At 39.1% G+C, this 17,490-nt stretch overlaps 1 protein-coding gene across 1 annotated transcript in view; it reads left to right on the top strand.

Moving 5' to 3' along the window:
- The first annotated feature begins 5,033 nt into the window (after window positions 1-5,033).
- LOC117595292 (ribonuclease inhibitor-like) overlaps window positions 5,034-17,490 on the top strand; it is a 53,253-nt gene continuing 40,796 nt past the window's right edge. The window contains exons 1-3 of the mRNA XM_034295538.1: window positions 5,034-5,239; window positions 8,771-8,944; window positions 13,565-13,738. Of these exons, the coding sequence (XP_034151429.1) occupies window positions 13,707-13,738 (32 nt within the window). The 5' untranslated portion in view covers window positions 5,034-5,239; window positions 8,771-8,944; window positions 13,565-13,706. The remainder of the gene's footprint in view (window positions 5,240-8,770; window positions 8,945-13,564; window positions 13,739-17,490) is intronic.

Raw genomic sequence — 17,490 nt, 5'->3', positions numbered from 1 at the left:
ATCTAACATGGTTATGGTTGAGTAGAATACATCTTGCCATTTTGAAATGGTGTAGCTAAGCAATACCTAATTTGATGGGTGTGTTACTTTTCAGTTAGTTTAATATTTGATTAGAAGTAATCATATTATTCTTATGCACTATGGAACAAGTGGGTAAAAACGTGCAGGGAGCACATTTAGTTATTTCTTACATGTTTACAAAATTTTGCCATGGTTTAATTGATATTGAGAAAATAATTCTGCATCGAGTTATATTTCTGGAAAACCAAGTTGAGAAGTCTTACATAGTCTAAATTGCATAAAGAGAGGTACAGACCCACTGGAGCACTCCACTCACTGACAGTTTGAGATGGATTTAACTTGTTTGGACTCTTTAGAAGAGAACCAGACATTATCAAAATTGGGTATTCTAATACTAATTTAAGTTCTGTTCTAGTAGGCAATCTTTGGAAAGTTAATGGTTAACAGAGGTTTCTTTGAGGTGAATGAAGAGAAAAAAGGTTGTTTTACTATTGTCAATGCCTGGGGTGTTTCAAGATAACAACAGTGTCCCTTAGTGATAAGGTGACAATCCTCCAAGACCAGGGTCTGTTATCCTTAGGTTAGTAAACCATCCCCCACTCCAGGGAGAGCCCTGTGGTGGTAAAGGAGTAAAAAGGGGGGGTCATGATTTATGACAGGATTTCAGAGTGTGTTTGATGTGCTAGGATAATAAGAAGAGATTGAGAAGTTCACACTAAGTTTAATCTTGTAGAGAAATTAGGCTAAATAACAGTTATGTTAGCTGACCTTCAAGATGGTGTGAAATGTTTGATTTGAAATAAGGTATTTGGTCCTTTATGTGAAACAATGGGTGAATTTGATTGTAGTTCCGATACAACACAATCAGATGTAAATCATATAGGTGGACTGAGAATTGTTCATGAACTACTATTAGAGAATGGTACTTCAATGTAAGTAAACTATCTTAACGGATGAGTTTTTGGAACAGTAATGAGATATGTGAAATTGTGTTCTTCTGTTCTTTGTGTTGGTTGTTACACCAACTATAGAAAGGAGTGGAATTGTTATTTTGCTACACTAGCAGAACAGAAGCACCAGAGATGTTAATGTTTTAACGATACTGTTATTGATTTCAACTGTTCTAATCTATTTGGAGAAAAGAAGTAGAGAAATATTGGAAATATAGGGTTTGAGTGTTTGGTAGTGTGTGGTTCTAATGTATCAGCGAGATGCAACAAGCTAACGTGATGGACATATGTGATGATGTACTGTGCAGTTGGAACTAATCTTCTCAAGGATAATTCACACATTCAGATACAGAACACTTGAAAGCGATTCAACAACAGAGGACTTGCTGGAGCCCAGAGAGAGACTGAGCTTGGCTTAAAAGGACAACTGTGAGGTGGCTGAGGTGAGATGGATCTCACAGACACACAGACAGACTGTCCTACAGCTGAGAGAGGAGTCGACTCTGGAGCGCTGCACGTCTAGGTGCCGCACGTCTACAGGATGCTGAGTTCCTGTGAGCTGGACTGATTTGAGTCCTGATGATTCTGCAATGTGATGGAGAAGGCAACCTCCAACCGAGAGGATGGAGGCGTAGGAAAGATCTACTGCACAACATCATGCTACGCTGATTGGGTCCATACCAGGTACATCTCATCTGCTGTCCAGGTAGCTGAGAGAGGAACCTGGGGTCGACGACACGCTACACGAGGATTGCAGTGTTTGAAGGTTAGACACAGTGAATTGAAGTCACTGAGGGAAAGTGAATTTTCTGGTGCTAGTAACCAGTCACTTTCTACATGGCCTTTAGCTCTAGAACCTTTAGCTAAAACTGGTCATCTTGGAGTTCACAAAGGAGAACACACAGATTCTCCTGGCCTGGCTGAGAAAGCAGCTAGAATGGAGACAACAAGAGCTGTGTCTGCATCTGAGCTATGAAGGACAACACCTTGGAATATACATCTGACTTTTTCGTTCTGTTACACCGACCTGTCAAAGAAATGGTTCATAACTGACTGTCTGACGTTTGAAGGAGCAGAACAGTTGTGATGACTTTGGAAGAACATCCAAATGGAACCATGGAGAGGACTTTTCAGCGAATTGAGCAATTGGCATGAGAGAACTTTGTAACAGTGATAAATTGAAGGATGCATTCAGTGATAGGTGTTTATGATGATTATGACATAAAAGTTTTGCTGTACTATGTTATGATTCTGTATGATGACAATGTGTGATCTTGGTGTTTATACGAAAGGTAATGATCTAGAAGAATGTAAAGGAGGATCCCGACATTTCAGTTTGCTCAGTTCTCTAATCATTAAGGGTAATAATATTGACTGGGTCATGTTGTTAAAGAGTACTGTTTTGTTGCAGTCTACATCCTAATGAGTGTACTGTTTAAGGTTTGATACCAAGGTTTGACATGGTATCAAGAGGATGGATTGTTGTGGAAATTTCTTATACAATGTATTCTGACTGTATAAAGGAGTGAGTCCCACTGTTAAGATAGGTACAGGAATGTGTGGGACCTGGTATTTGCATAGGGGGCATCTATTGTCTGTCCAGATGCAGATCAATGGGTTTTAGGACAGGATAGGAGAAGATACAGCAAGGGGGCAGTAAGGTCAGTTGGCCCCTTTGGGTAAACATTATGACAGGAAGGATAAGGTGGGGGAAGATAGCATTAGACGTGTGTGATAGAACAAAGGGAAAGGTGTTTGATTGACATGAAACAGATGGCAGCATCTTACCACACCCCTTCTTCCTATGGAATAAATACTGTCGAAATGATGTTTTTATTTAGAAACTATCCACCGTTACTTTGTAACCTGTATACTTTCTCCTTGCAAGCAAGATTAAAACCGTTTATTGCGCAATTGATTTCTCCTGTCTTACCTACCATTTTCATAGAACTATTTGGAATTTAGAAATTGCCATCACAGTCTTCTAATAGTGATGTGTTTAATCATTTAACAAAGAAGAAAGATTTAAGAGACTTAGGTTATAATACAATACTGTATTGTCATTGTTTAAAGAAACAATTTTCTGTATTATTTCTTCCTTCAGGTCAGCTTGCTTTGATTTGTCCTGCACACAAATCTAATCTGAAGAAGAAGTTTCAGTGTTTATTTGAGGGTATTGCTAAACAAGGGAACCCAACACTTCTCAATAAGATCTACACAGAGCTCTACATCACAGAGGGTGGAAAGGGAGAGGACAATCATGAACATGAGGTGAGACAGATTGAGACAACCACCAGGAAACAAGCAAGACCAGAGACAGCAATCAAATGTAATGACATCTTCAAACCCATACCTGGACAAGACAAACCTATCAGAACTGTGCTGACAAAGGGTGTTGCTGGAATTGGAAAAACAGTCTCTGTGCAAAAGTTCATTCTGGACTGGGCTGAAGGAAAAGCCAATCAGGATGTCCAATTTGTATTTTCCCTCCCTTTCCGGGAGCTTAATATGATGAAGGGGGAAGAACTCAGTTTGATTCAACTCATCAATCATTTCTCAGTAGAAACCAAAAAAGCAGGAAACTCTGACTACAACAAATACAAAGTATTGTTCATCTTTGATGGTCTGGATGAGTGTCGACTGCCCCTTGACTTCCAGAACAACAATAGCTGTTGTAATGTGACAGAGTCAACCTCAGTGGATGTGCTGCTGACAAACCTCATCAAGGGGAATCTGCTTCCCTCTGCTCTCCTCTGGATAACTACCAGACCTGCAGCAGCCAATCAGATCCCTTCAGGGTGTGTTGACCAGATCACAGAGGTGAGAGGGTTCAATGACCTACAGAAAGAGGAGTACTTCAGGAAGAGATACAGTGATGAGGACCTGGCCAGCAGAATCATCTCACACATAAAGACATCAAGGAGCCTCCACATCATGTGTCACATACCAGTCTTCTGTTGGATCGTTGCTACAATCCTTGAGCACATGATGATTACAGATGATAAAGTAGAGCTGCCCAAGACCCTAACAGACATGTACTCACACTTCCTTGTGTTTCAGTCTACGCACAGGAATGTAAAGTATGATGGGAAAAAAGAGACAGATCCACACTGGAATACAGAGAGCATTCTGACACTGGGAAAACTGGCTTTTCAACAGCTACAGAAAGGCAATCTGATTTTCTATGAAGAAGACCTGAAAGAGTGTGACATTGATATCAATGAAGCATCAGTGTACTCAGGAATCTGTACACAGATCTTTAAAGAGGAATGTGGGCTGAACCAAGACAAGGTGTTCTGCTTTGTCCATCTGAGCATTCAGGAGTTTCTCGCTGCTGTGTATGTGTTTCTCTCATTCAACAACAAAAATAAAAATCGATTGGATCAAATAAAATCAACCTCCTTTAAAACTAAGTTCAGGAAAATACCTGAAATAGATTTTCATAAGACTGCTGTGGATAAAGCCTTCCAGAGTAAGACTGGACACCTGGATCTTTTCCTCCGCTTCCTTCTGGGTCTCTCACTGGAGTCAAATCAGAAGCATTTAAGGGGTCTACTGACAAAGACCAGAAGCAGCTTACAGAGCCATGAAGAAACTATCGAGTACATCAAGAAGAAGATCAGGGAGAATCCCTCTTCAGAGAGGTGTGTAAAAGAAAATGTAATCGGTCTTGAGTCCAAAGTTCTATAAAGATGTTTAAATTTTTACATGCGCATGGGATAATCGATATACGCCCACCTAGTATGACCTCACTCCGAGTAACCAAAGAATCTAGGTACGACAGGCCCCCTACTCATGTTACTCACACATTAAACAAAGAACAGATGACAGGTCATTCTCTGGTCAAACTAAGATCTCTTCAACAGACAAAGAGGACCCTATGGTCTGTTAATTACTCATGTACCTAGGTCACAGCATACTAAATGAAACCACCATAGAAATGTATATAAACTCATAACTGTCAGTGTAATATAAAATAATAACTTCATATATTGCTTCACAATTTCAAATTTGGATCACAGGTGCATCAATCTGTTCCACTGTCTGAATGAACTGAATGACCATTCTCTAGTGGAGGAGATCCAAAGATACCTGAGTTCAGGATGTCTCTCCAGAGAAGAACTGTCACCTGCACAGTGGTCAGCTCTGGCCTTTGTGATACTGACTTCAGAAGAGGAGATTGATGTGTTGGACCTGAAGAAATACTCTACATCAGAGGAAGGTCTTCTGGGGTTGTTGCCAGTGATCAAAACCTGCAGATCTGCTCTGTAAGTACAGTCATACAAATTACCCCCCCCCCCCCCCCCACACACACACACACACACAGACATAAACCATCCTACCACATCTACAGTATATTTACTGACTGACAACTGTGATCAGAAAGTTTATTGAAGGTTGTGTATGAGGAGAGGGCTTATAAATTGTGCAGTTGAGGGTTGTGCGTGTGTGTGGGGATTTTGCTATAGTCAGTTTGGTTCCGGGGGCAGGTTCGTGAGGCCTACTGCTATAGGAAAGAAACTGTTCTTGGTCCTGATAGACCTCAACCTTCTGAGAGTTCTGAATAGTCCATTTCCAGCCCCAATCTTTGCTGCTCACCTCCACGTCCTTGAGTTATGTAGGTCGTGTAGAGACGGCAGATTGCAGCCAATCACCTTCTCTGCACAGCAGATGATGCTCTGCAGCCTGCCCGTCCATGGCAGTAACTGCAGCGTACCAGACTGTGATGGTGGAAGTCAGAATGGACTCTATGATGGCAGTGTAGAAATGCACCATCATAGTCTTTTTTGGACCATCTGTCCCAGAGTCTGAGGAAATCAGGTGAGGTCTGCCTTTCCATTCAACTGTGAGTGTTAGAGATATATCTTTATCATAGTGAATCCCTGTTACATTATTTAAAGTGGTAGTTTAACGACTGTCTTATATAAATATGTACACATTATATCAGTTAATCTACTGTGTTGTGATGGAATATATCGTTCATATAGTGGTTACTTTAGCAAGAATGTACTCAGTCCAAAATCAAGGGTGAAAGAGAAGCTCTATTAAAAGCACCACAGCAGAGTTGTCCGATGTTGCATGTTCAATCAATCTCACTGTAAAGATAGTTGCTAGCGGTTATATATACTGAATACAATTATAAACACTTTTGTTTTTTCCCCCATTTATCATGAGCTGAACTCATGAGCTGGCATTGTGCTGTGTGATAAAAGTGCACTAAGGCACACCTGTGCAATAATCATGCCGTCTAATCAGCATCTTGATATGCCACACCTGTGAGGTGGATGGATAATCTCAGCAAAGGAGAAGTGCTCACTAACACAGATTTGTGAACAATATTTGAGAGAAATAGGCCTTTTGTGTACATAGAAAAAGTCTTAGATCTTTGATAAATGGGGGCAAAAACAAGTGTTGCATTTATGATGTAGTTTTGTGTCTTCCTATCACAGATCATATTTCCACAAGAACCCAATGCCAAATGGGCACTGTAAACATTCCACATTCCTGAGGTTGGCAGAGGGTGACCTACAGAGAGAGAATCTAAACAGAGATGTTTCTGTTGTTCTCATTATCTAGGCACATTTAAATTCCAATGAAACACACATTCATATAATTGCACAGTTATCAAACTAAATAGAATAGTCAAAAAAATAATGAATTACAGAATTAGTTTGTATTAAATGTCTGATGAATTTGAAGAATGTGTTTGTATTGAAGGTGTTATCATACGAATACAATTATTACAAAAGAAAAAAAAAAAGCTATTATTTCCAAGTTATTTCATTCGTTTATTAGGCTCTAAAGATGAATAGTTTCACCACACCCATATTATCAACAGATATGTCCATTAGAATTTAGTTTTCATTTTGATCTTATTTTGATGATGTAGAAGGTAAAATAAATTACATTATGAAACAGTTTGCGCAGATCAAAGGATTTACACATGATTAGCCATTTTTAGGCATGAAGCACAGATAAACAATTGCAAAGGATGAATTACAAAAACAAATAGAAATATCATCGATAGATCCAAGGAAATGTAGCCTCTTGCATTGTTCTACAAAGGCATAGGCTCGGGTACATGGCAACACAGCCTTCTCTCCAACTAAAAACATTGCAGTGTATTCTTCAATTACTTTCATTTGTAAATTTGATTAGCAGAGTAAAAGGATGATCAAATGATGATTTACCGTAGCCTACACGAATAACGAAATGAGTAGTTAGTGTAGGGTATAATGTGTCAGAATGGTGATTTATAGCCCTGGGGGCGGGACTTCCATATTGATGTGACAGGTGGGCGGGACATCCGGTTTGTAGGGTGGGACTTCCGTTATGATGTATGTTAGGCAATTGTGTCTGCATTAGCAAGGACATGATCATCATCACTGCCCTCACCCCGTACAAAGATATCAACCAGTCGTGCCAGCGTCTCCAAATTAACAATGGTTGTGTTGTAGCTGTTGAGCGTAATGCCTTTTGCTTTGAGACAGGTCAGACCTTTAACGGTTTTATAACCGTATGTCTTTGGCCCACCACTAACAAATTGAGCTACGCTGTCACCATCCGGTAACTCATTGGTCAAGTCACCCAAGAACGGGCCCAGTGGGGGCACCCAATCCCCATGGCATGTGACAAAGATCACTGAATCAGTGTCTGTGTAGAGTACACGTCTATCTAACTTCTCCAAGAGTAACTTCTCCGCATAAGCGGTTGTGAACACAGCAATAAAAATGCTGCCGTTACGTGGTTTGATTGGTGTCTGTTTTGTGTAACGCCACTGTACCATCGCAACAGTGTCTGAGATGAACGAGAAATAACCAACATCTATTTCACTGGAAAAAAGGTAGTGGCTAAACTCCTCCGGATCTGCAATTAACATTGTGTTCATAAGGTTAGTCCGCTCACCCATCTTACCCCAAAGACTATTCATTGCCAATTTAGCTAAAGATCGCCTAGCACTGTTTACAACAATGTTTTCCTTGTCAAGCTGCACACTCTCCTTTTCATGATATTCACGGATATACCGGTCTTTAGCCTCATCGTCAACCACAGATGGTGGGAAGCCACTAGCTTCCTGCTTGTGCTTCAGGAATGTTCTCATGTAATCTGCAAAAAGATCATCTGATGTCCTGGTGAAATCCCAGACTTCAAATACTTCTACAATGCGATAACCTTTCTCAACAGCCTTAACCAGCTCAATAGAAACCCAACTACTAAGTCATGTTTTAATGATGGGTTGAATACTCATTTCACACATTAAAATGCAAATCAATTAATAATCTTTTTAACCAGCGTCATTCTGTCTCTAACTGTTCAAACAAAACTACCAATACAATTATAGACTGATAATTTCTTTGTCAGTGGGCAAACATTGATATCTTTTGAGATGGCTAGATACCTTATAAGATATCAATGATATTTTGGACAACATATGGACTTCTTCCTACTTTTTATAGGATTTATTCTTATTTGTGTTTGGTATAATTATTATATAGTGTTTGAAAGCTTTACACCAAATCAATAGCTTTACACCATTTTCTCTGAGACTTTTGCACAGTAATGTAGGTGATGGTCGGGTGTCCACATACTTTTGGATATATAGTGTAAATCTACTGACTAACAACAGTAATGATTTGTTATACAGAAAGTTACATTGTGGTATCATGTATTGGCAATTTCAGTTTTAAAAGTATGCCATAAAGTGAAGTTCACATGACAATGATGTAATATATAGAGGATATTCTAATGTTATTCTGAACTATTGTTCTGTTTGTGACATCATGCTAATTTCTCTCCAGACTGTCAGGTTGTAGAATCACGAAGAAAGGCTGTGCTTCTCTGGTCTCAGCTCTGAAGTCAAACCCCTCACACCTGAAAGAACTGGATCTGAGCTACAATCAGCCAGACAATTCAGGAGTGAAGGAAATCTCTGCTTTGCTGAAGGATCCACAATGTAGACTGGAGACTCTCAAGTGAGTAATAGTAGTTTATATTTAATATGATATAGTGATCATTAACATTTTAATAATACAACAGAGGTGTTACACAACAAAAGAGGACTAAAAACAGCTGCTGTTGTCAATGGGTGAATCTCCACCAGCCCTGAGCTCCCAGCAGGACAAAGTCCTCAACTCCCTGGTACAATACACTGTTCACTGGTACAATATAAATGTTCACTGCTCTTCTATAATTAAGTATCTGAACATACTGTATTGTATGTAGGGTGTACGTAGGCTAATAGGCAATATAATTACTTATCAGTGGCCAAAACCAAACAGATTTTACTAGGTAGGTTGACTTAGTCTAATAATTTTTTGCAGTCCTACTTTCCAGCTTTATAAACCATTCAAACTAATCTTAATTTCAACCCTCTGAGGTCCACAGATCCACCCCTGTTATTCAGTTTATTGTCATTCCTGCTAATCCCCTCCTCACATACAAACACACATACACACACACACACACACACACACAAATACACACACTCTTCTACAGTACCTCTACAGTTAACCTTTTGACAGAGAGCAGTAATGTATTTCTATGTAATTACTTACATTCTAGTGTCATGTATTGGCAATGTCAGTTTTAAAAGTATGCTATTAAGTAAAGTTTAAAAAACAATATAATACACTGATCAGCCATAACATTATGACCACCTGCCTAATATTGTGTAGGTCCCCCTTTTGCCGCCAAAACAGCCCTGACCCGTTGAGGCATGGACTCCACTAAACCTCTGAAGGTGTGCTGTGGTATCTGGCACCTTTAAGTCCTGTAAGTTGCACATCCCACAGATGTTCAATTGGATTGAGATCTGTGGAATTTGGAGGCAAGTCAACACCTTGAACTCGTTGTGTTCCTCAAACCAGTTTTGCTTTGTGGCAGGGCACATTATCCTTCTGAAAGAGGCCAATGCCATCAGGGAATACCGTTGCCATCAAAGGATACACATGGTCTGCAAAAATGCTCAGGTAGGTGGTACGTGTCAAAGTAACATCCACATGAATGGCAGGACCCAAGGTTTCCCAGCAGAACATTGCCCAAAGCATCACACTGCATCTGCCAGCTTGCCTTCTTCCCATGGTGCATCCTGGTGCCATAGGTTCTCCAGGTAAGCAACGCACATGTCCCTGGCCATCCATGTGATGTAAAAGAAACGTGATTCATCAGACCAGGCAAACTTCTTCCATTGCTCCATGGTCCAGTTCTGATGCTCATGTGCCCATTGTAGGCACTTCAGGTGTCAGCATGGAAACCCAGACTGGTCTGTGGCTACACCGACCCATACGCAAAAAGTGTGATGCACTGTGTGTTCTGACCAAGCGTGCCGCACAAGCCCTGAAAAGTGAAGCCAAAACGTCTCGATCGCCCCCTGGTGAGTGGTCCCAGTATAGGTCATAAACCCCGCCCTCCCCATGTTATTCAATGGGACGCGAGACCAACTAAACAATTAAATTACCCTTCAAATATATTTTTTCCGAAGCTGGTTTCTGTCATTTACTGTAGTTTGTATCACGCTAATGTAAATTCAAGAGTTTGTTTTTAAAATAAGTTTGTTTTTAGTTAGTTATTTAATGCTCTAAAAACGGTGGTGTGACGTCGTGATTCACAGCTGTGATTGACAGCTATCTGAGCCGAGGAGCCACTGAATCTTCGGAGGACTGAGGAGATTGGAACTTTACATTTAATCTCTAAATTTCTATAATTGATATAATGTCACACGGACATAATGGGTTGTTCTGCAGTACATTGTGCTAACCGATCTGGCATTTCCAATCGATCTTTGAATTTTTTTCGGTAAGTTAAATTTATGAGCTATTTAATTAGTAAATAAATGTAATGGGCTAGCTAACGTTAGCTAAAAGACAACAAGCCTCGTTAATAGCCTTGTTAATAGCTAGCAGGTGATCGTTTCGCGGCTTTACGGCTTTACTTCCTTCTCGCTACTGCGCATAACTCCTGCGCAGAACTGGTCCCAAGATCGCTATCTGCGCAGACGCAAGTCCAAGATGTCAGCGCCGTATCAGGACACTGGTGGCTTCTTTTTTCACCAATGGAAAAGAGCGAAAGGGCGTCGTCCATTATTTATACAGTCTATTGTTCTGACACCTTTCTATCAGTACCAGCATTAACTATTTAGCTCTTCTCTTTGATCAGACCACACGGGCCAGCCTTCACTCCCCACGTGCATCAATGAGCTTTGGCCGTCCATGACCCTGTCACGAGTTCACTGCTTTTCCTTCCTTGGACCACTTTAGACCAGGAACACCCCACAACATTTAAGGCAGAATGTTCACTTGCTGCCTATTATATACCACTGAGAGGAGCCATGATAATGAGATTATTCACTTCACCTGTCAGTGGTCATAATGTTATGGCTGATGGGTGTATATATTTATATAGATTATCAGTGTTATTCACCTCACCTGTCAGTGGTCATAATGTGATGGCTGATGGGTGTATATATTTATTTAGATTATCAGTGTTATTCACTTCACCTGTCAGTGGTCATAATGTTATGGCTGATCGGTGTATATATTTATATAGATTATCAGTGTTATTCACTTCACCTGTCAGTGGTCATAATGTGATGGCTGATCAGTTTATATATTTATATAGATTATCAGTGTCAGTGGTCATAATGTGATGGCTGATGGGTGTATATATTTATATATATTATCAGTGTCAGTGGTCATAATGTAATGGCTGATGGGTGTATGTATTTATATAGATTATCTGTGTTATTCACTTCACCTGTCAGTGGTCATAATGTGATGGCTGATGGGTGTATGTATTTATATAGATAATCAGTGTTATTCACTTCACCTGTCAGTGGTCATAATGTAATGGCTGATGGGTGTATATATTTATATAGATTATCAGCGTTATTCACTTCACCTGTCAGTGGTCATAATGTGATGGCTGATGGGTGTATATATTTATATAGATTATCAGTGTTATTCACTTCACCTGTCAGTGGTCATAATGTGATGGCTGATGGGTGTATATATTTATATAGATTATCAGTGTTATTCACTTCACCTGTCAGTGGTCATAATGTTATGGCTGATCAGTGTATATATTTATATAGATTATCAGTGTTATTCACTTCACCTGTCAGTGGTCATAATGTAATGGCTGATGGGTGTATATATTTATATAGATTATCAGTGTTATTCACTTCACCTGTCAGTGGTCATAATGTGATGGCTGATAGGTGTATATATTTATATATATTATCAGTGTCAGTGGTCATAATGTGATGGCTGATGGGTGTATATATTTATATAGATTATCAGTGTTATTCACTTCACCTGTCAGTGGTCATAATGTGATTGCTGATGGGTGTATATATTTATATATATTATCAGTGTCAGTGGTCATAATGTGATGGCTGATGGGTGTATATATTTATATATATTATCAGTGTCAGTGGTCATAATGTGATGGCTGATGGGTGTATATATTTAAATAGATTATCAGTGTTATTCACTTCACCTGTCAGTGGTCATAATGTTATGGCTGATGGGTGTATATATTTATATATATTATCAGTGTTATTTACTTCACCTGTCAGTGGTCATAATGTTATGGCTGATGGGTGTATATATTTATATAGATTATTAGTGTTATTCACTTCACCTGTCAGTGGTCATAATGTGATGGCTTATTGGTGTATATTTTTATATAGATTATCAGTGTTATTCACTTCACCTGTCAGTGGTCATAATGTGATGGCTGATGGGTGTATATATTTACATAGATTATCAGTGTTATTCACTTCACCTGTCAGTGGTCATTATGTGATGGCTGATGGGTGTATATATTTATATAGATTATCAGTGTTATTCACTTCACCTGTCAGTGGTCATAATGTGATGGCTGATGGGTGTATATATTTATATAGATTATCAGTGTTATTCACTTCACCTGTCAGTGGTCATAATGTGATGGCTGATTGGTGTATAGATTTATATTGATTATCAGTGTTATTCACTTCACGTGTCAGTGATCATAATGTGATGGCTGATGGGTGTATATATTTATATAGATTATCAGTGTTATTCACTTCACCTGTCAGTGGTCATAATGTGATGGCTGATGGGTGTATATATTTATATAGATTATCAGTGTCAGTGGTCATAATGTAAAGGCTGATGGGTGTATGTATTTATATAGATTATCGGTGTTATTCACTTCACCTGTCAGTGGTCATAATGTGATGGCTGATGGGTGTATATATTTATATAGATTATCAGTGTTATTCACCTCACCTGTCAGTGGTCATATTGTGATGGCTGATGGGTGTATATATTTATATAGATTATCAGTGTTATTCACTTCACCTGTCATTGGTCATAATGTTATGGCTGATAGGTGTATCTATTTATTAAGATTATCAGTGTTATTCACTTCACCTGTCAGTAGTCATAATTTGATGGCTGATGGGTGTATATATTTATATATATTTTCAGTGTTATTCACTTCACCTGTCAGTGGTCATAATGTTATGGCTGATCGGTGTATGTAGAAAGTATTCTAAAGTTATTCTGAACAATTGCTGAGTTCATGACATGATGATAATCTCTCTCCAGACTGTCAAGTTGTGGAATCACAGAGGAAGGCTGTGCATCTCTGCTCTCAGCTCTGAAGTCAAACCCCTCACACCTAAAAGAACTGGATCTAAACTGCAATCTGCCAGAAGATTCAGGAGTGAAAGAGCTCTCTGCTTTGTTGATGGATCCACAATGTAGACTAGAGACTTTGAGGTGAGAAATAGTAGTTTATTTCTATTTTTAATATGCCATAGTGATAATTAACGGGACAGCAATACAACAGTGGTGCTGCACAACTACAGGGGTCTAAAACAGCTGCTTTTTTCAATGGGTGAATCTCCACCAGCCCTGAGCTCCCAGCAGGACAAAGTCCCTAACTCCCTGGTACCATCCACTTTTCACTGGTACAATATAAATGTTCAATGCTCTTCTCTAATAAGACCAGCCTGGATATCAGGACAATTTTACAATTCATTAGAAATGATTCAGTAATCTGTATGATCATCTGGCCACTTTTTCTATGGCACTAAATGACATAATATATAGCTAAGGAAACTACCTTGATTGGGGTCCCAAACGGTTAATAAGCTTATCTACTATCTACGTGACTTCTGTGAGCGCTTCATGTCTTTTTGTTCTTTGCTCTTAAGCAGGAATGTGAAAATAATGAGTCAGGAGCAGGTTTAACAAATTCTCTATTACGTTTTTTTTTTACTTCTGAAACAAGCACACACAGCCAAGGAGGTTCTAAAAATCATAACATAAAACTTCTACTTGTCAGGGATACATAAAAGAGGGGAGTAACTTTTAACTGTAACATAAATCACGGGTGTAACACCGTCTTAACTATAAGTGTTGGAGAGCTCGCTTCCGGAAGTGATGCGTATCTTCACTTGTCACTTCACGAGAGGTGACCTTTTCCTTTCCTTAATCTTCCTTGCTTTCGGATATCGGAGGTACCAAGTAAAGGATACCTGAAAAACACATTCCAGAACGGGCTCTGTAGAGTTACCTCAGATTTGTGCACCCTTTTTTGGGGGGTAAGCATATTTCTCTGGATTTAACACTACCTTAATTAAATAGTTCACATTAAACAAGATTTCCCATAATACAAGAGGAAGTGACGTTCTTGTGTGTCAAATCCTGTGATCCTGATGATCAAGCTTATACAATTCATGGTGTCACATTCATTCATCCTTCAATCAACATTGAATAATAACATAACATGATAAGATGAGCTAGATGAAGAATTTGTTCTTTCCCTCCCTGAATTAATGTTAACCAAGACATCCCTAGCAGTAATCATGGGCATGTTAGTGATCGTTTGTACATATCTCAAAAGTAGTGTTAGAAAAATAGGAAAACAACGTCCCATTACTATGGCAGCAATGCATACTATGGCCACTAGAGGATCTAACATGCTTGCCATCCAGGCACCAATTGGATTGCCACTGAGATACCTTGAAAAGGCTTCCAGAGCATTCGAACCATGATACCATCCTAATTTCCAGGCATCTCTGTTAGTTTTCCTAATCCCATCCTGTATTTCTTTTGTATTTCCAATTGCGTTAGTTAAATTCCCAAGACCGTCAGATTCTGATGGTAAATATGGGCAGCAAGCATCTCCACCAACAATCGCACACACTCCCCCTTGAGCTGCTGTAATGGCGTCCAATGCTGTCTGATAATCAATGGCAGTTTGTCTAATGAGTGTCATTTCAGTACCAAGGGCTTGGAAACCCATGAACATAGTATTAGCCACTTCAGCAACATCATGACACGTCAATTCTATTAAATAATGATTGGAATATTGGAGTTCTGTATTCCAAAGATATTCTTAAAAACTAACTTGGTAGGTGTGAAGATTCTGACATCTTGAGTTATAGCATAATATCTAGCCAAATCGATCGGAGACAATGCATGTCATTTTCTGAAACGTGGTCGATGTAAGGCTTGGGTTTTCGAATATTGCAATGTGTATGTTCATGATGTTGGATCAAATGAACACCGGGTTAAAACATGTATGACCTATCCTTCCTCAATTCACTCGTCTATTTATACATGCTATTAATCATTGTCCTATTTACAGTCATTTTGTCTGATTCTCTGGAAACATTATCATTAGTAACTATTTTCTCTATTTGGCAGGCAAAACATACTCTCCTTCCATTGCCCTCCATCAACAACTCCACAACTTTTACTAGTTATACTTCATAAAGATTTATGTCACAAATATCCTTTTAAAAACCTCAATTGTTCCCTATATTATTCCTATAATATTCCAGCTCATCTGCCTTCAAAGGGACAAGTGCCTTCAGACATGAAGCAGCATCAAGGTCAGACACTTACATTTGTAGACCTGGAGCCTCCATTATGACAGACTTCCCACTGCAGTGCAAAGTAATCCAGTACTTTATAGTATTACAGTACTTTATAGTATAAAGTACTGTATAAAGTTTAATGTTTCAACAGCAGTGCATCATTTATTTATTAATGAGTAGAATAATTTATATATTGATACTGTGTAGATGTTCTCAACTGTTATTCCATCTGAATTCTGCATTCGCAAACAAAACAAAAAAGTAAATTGTTGTAAAATGCATGTTTTTGAGTGAATGATACATGTTCCTCAAAAAGTTAATGTTGAGCCGTATACTGTATTTTCAATCATATCTACATGTAACCATTATAATGAACAACATGATCTGTTTTAGTCTGCACCAATGCAACCAACTCCAATGGCCTAGCTAGGGTTAGTGAGGCTAGCTAAACATCTTGTTAAACATATAGCGTTAGCTAAGTTAATAACAAAGTTAATACAGGAGAAAATCGCACCAATACAACCTTCTACACAGCAACCCAGGGTGTCATTGGTGGGTCATTTAAACAGTAGGAATGGTTTACCTGACATTGGGAAAATGCTTAGATTATTACCGCCACATTTGTCACAAGATTCTTAAGGCTGGGTGTTTTGTAAAAGCACTTTGTGACAACTGCTGATGTAAAAAGGGCTTTATGAATAAATTTTATTGATAAAAATGTAATTGAAGATTCTGTGTTATACTGGCTGTACTACGCTACACCGACCACCCATAGAACCAACAACAGTCATTTAGGTTAATTAGCACTAAACTTCGCTTTGCCAATGAAGAATTTATCCTCCTTCCCCTCCCACACAATTGCATTATTGATCCACCCTGATCGAATGTACAGATAGCTGTCTGTACATTTGTACGCTTTCATTTTAGTAGCAGTGTAAGGGGATGGATTCTCCACAAGGTATATGTACCCATCCCCAAAGCTCAGCTACGGCAGCAATGTTGGTGTTTTTAACGGTGTAAATAATGCATTGGGTGCTGTAAATGATTCACAATCAATCAGTCAATCAATCAAATGTAATTATAAAGGCCTTTTTACATCAGCATTTGTCACAAAGTGCTTTTACACAACACCCAGCCTGAAACTCCAAGGAGCAAACAACCAGTGTTGAATCTCAGTGGCCAGGAAAAGCTCCCTAAGAAGGCTGAAATTGAGGAAGAAACCTAGAGAGGAACCAGGCTCAGAGGGATGACTAGTCCTCTTCTGGCTGTGCCGGCTGAACATTTTAAGAGTGCATGTTGCAATAATTAATAAATGCATGTGGAGTCCAGAGTCTATTTAACGTAGTCCACGTTAGAAGCATGAACATGTTAGATTCTGTCCAAGTTTGATCCATGAACAAAATAAAATTTCTTCCAGAGGCAACATTCTTTAATGCCAGGATACATAGGAGATGGCCTGTGGTCATAACCAACCATTACACAGTCCAGTACCCTCCAATAAGAAAGGTTTATCCTACAACAGAGCCTTGTATGATATGTTCCAACTTATGGTCAATGGACCTGTCCATAGGGCCTATGACAGTCACATGGGCAACTCCTAGCAGTTTCTCATGCCATTTCCTCTCAACCAGTTTGACAGGGACA

This window comes from Esox lucius, chromosome 11 (assembly GCF_011004845.1).
Source record: "Esox lucius isolate fEsoLuc1 chromosome 11, fEsoLuc1.pri, whole genome shotgun sequence".
Classification (NCBI taxonomy): Eukaryota; Metazoa; Chordata; class Actinopteri; order Esociformes; family Esocidae; genus Esox; species Esox lucius.
The sequence above is the reverse complement of the archived record's forward strand: the minus strand, read 5'-3'. Positions and strand labels throughout refer to the sequence as shown.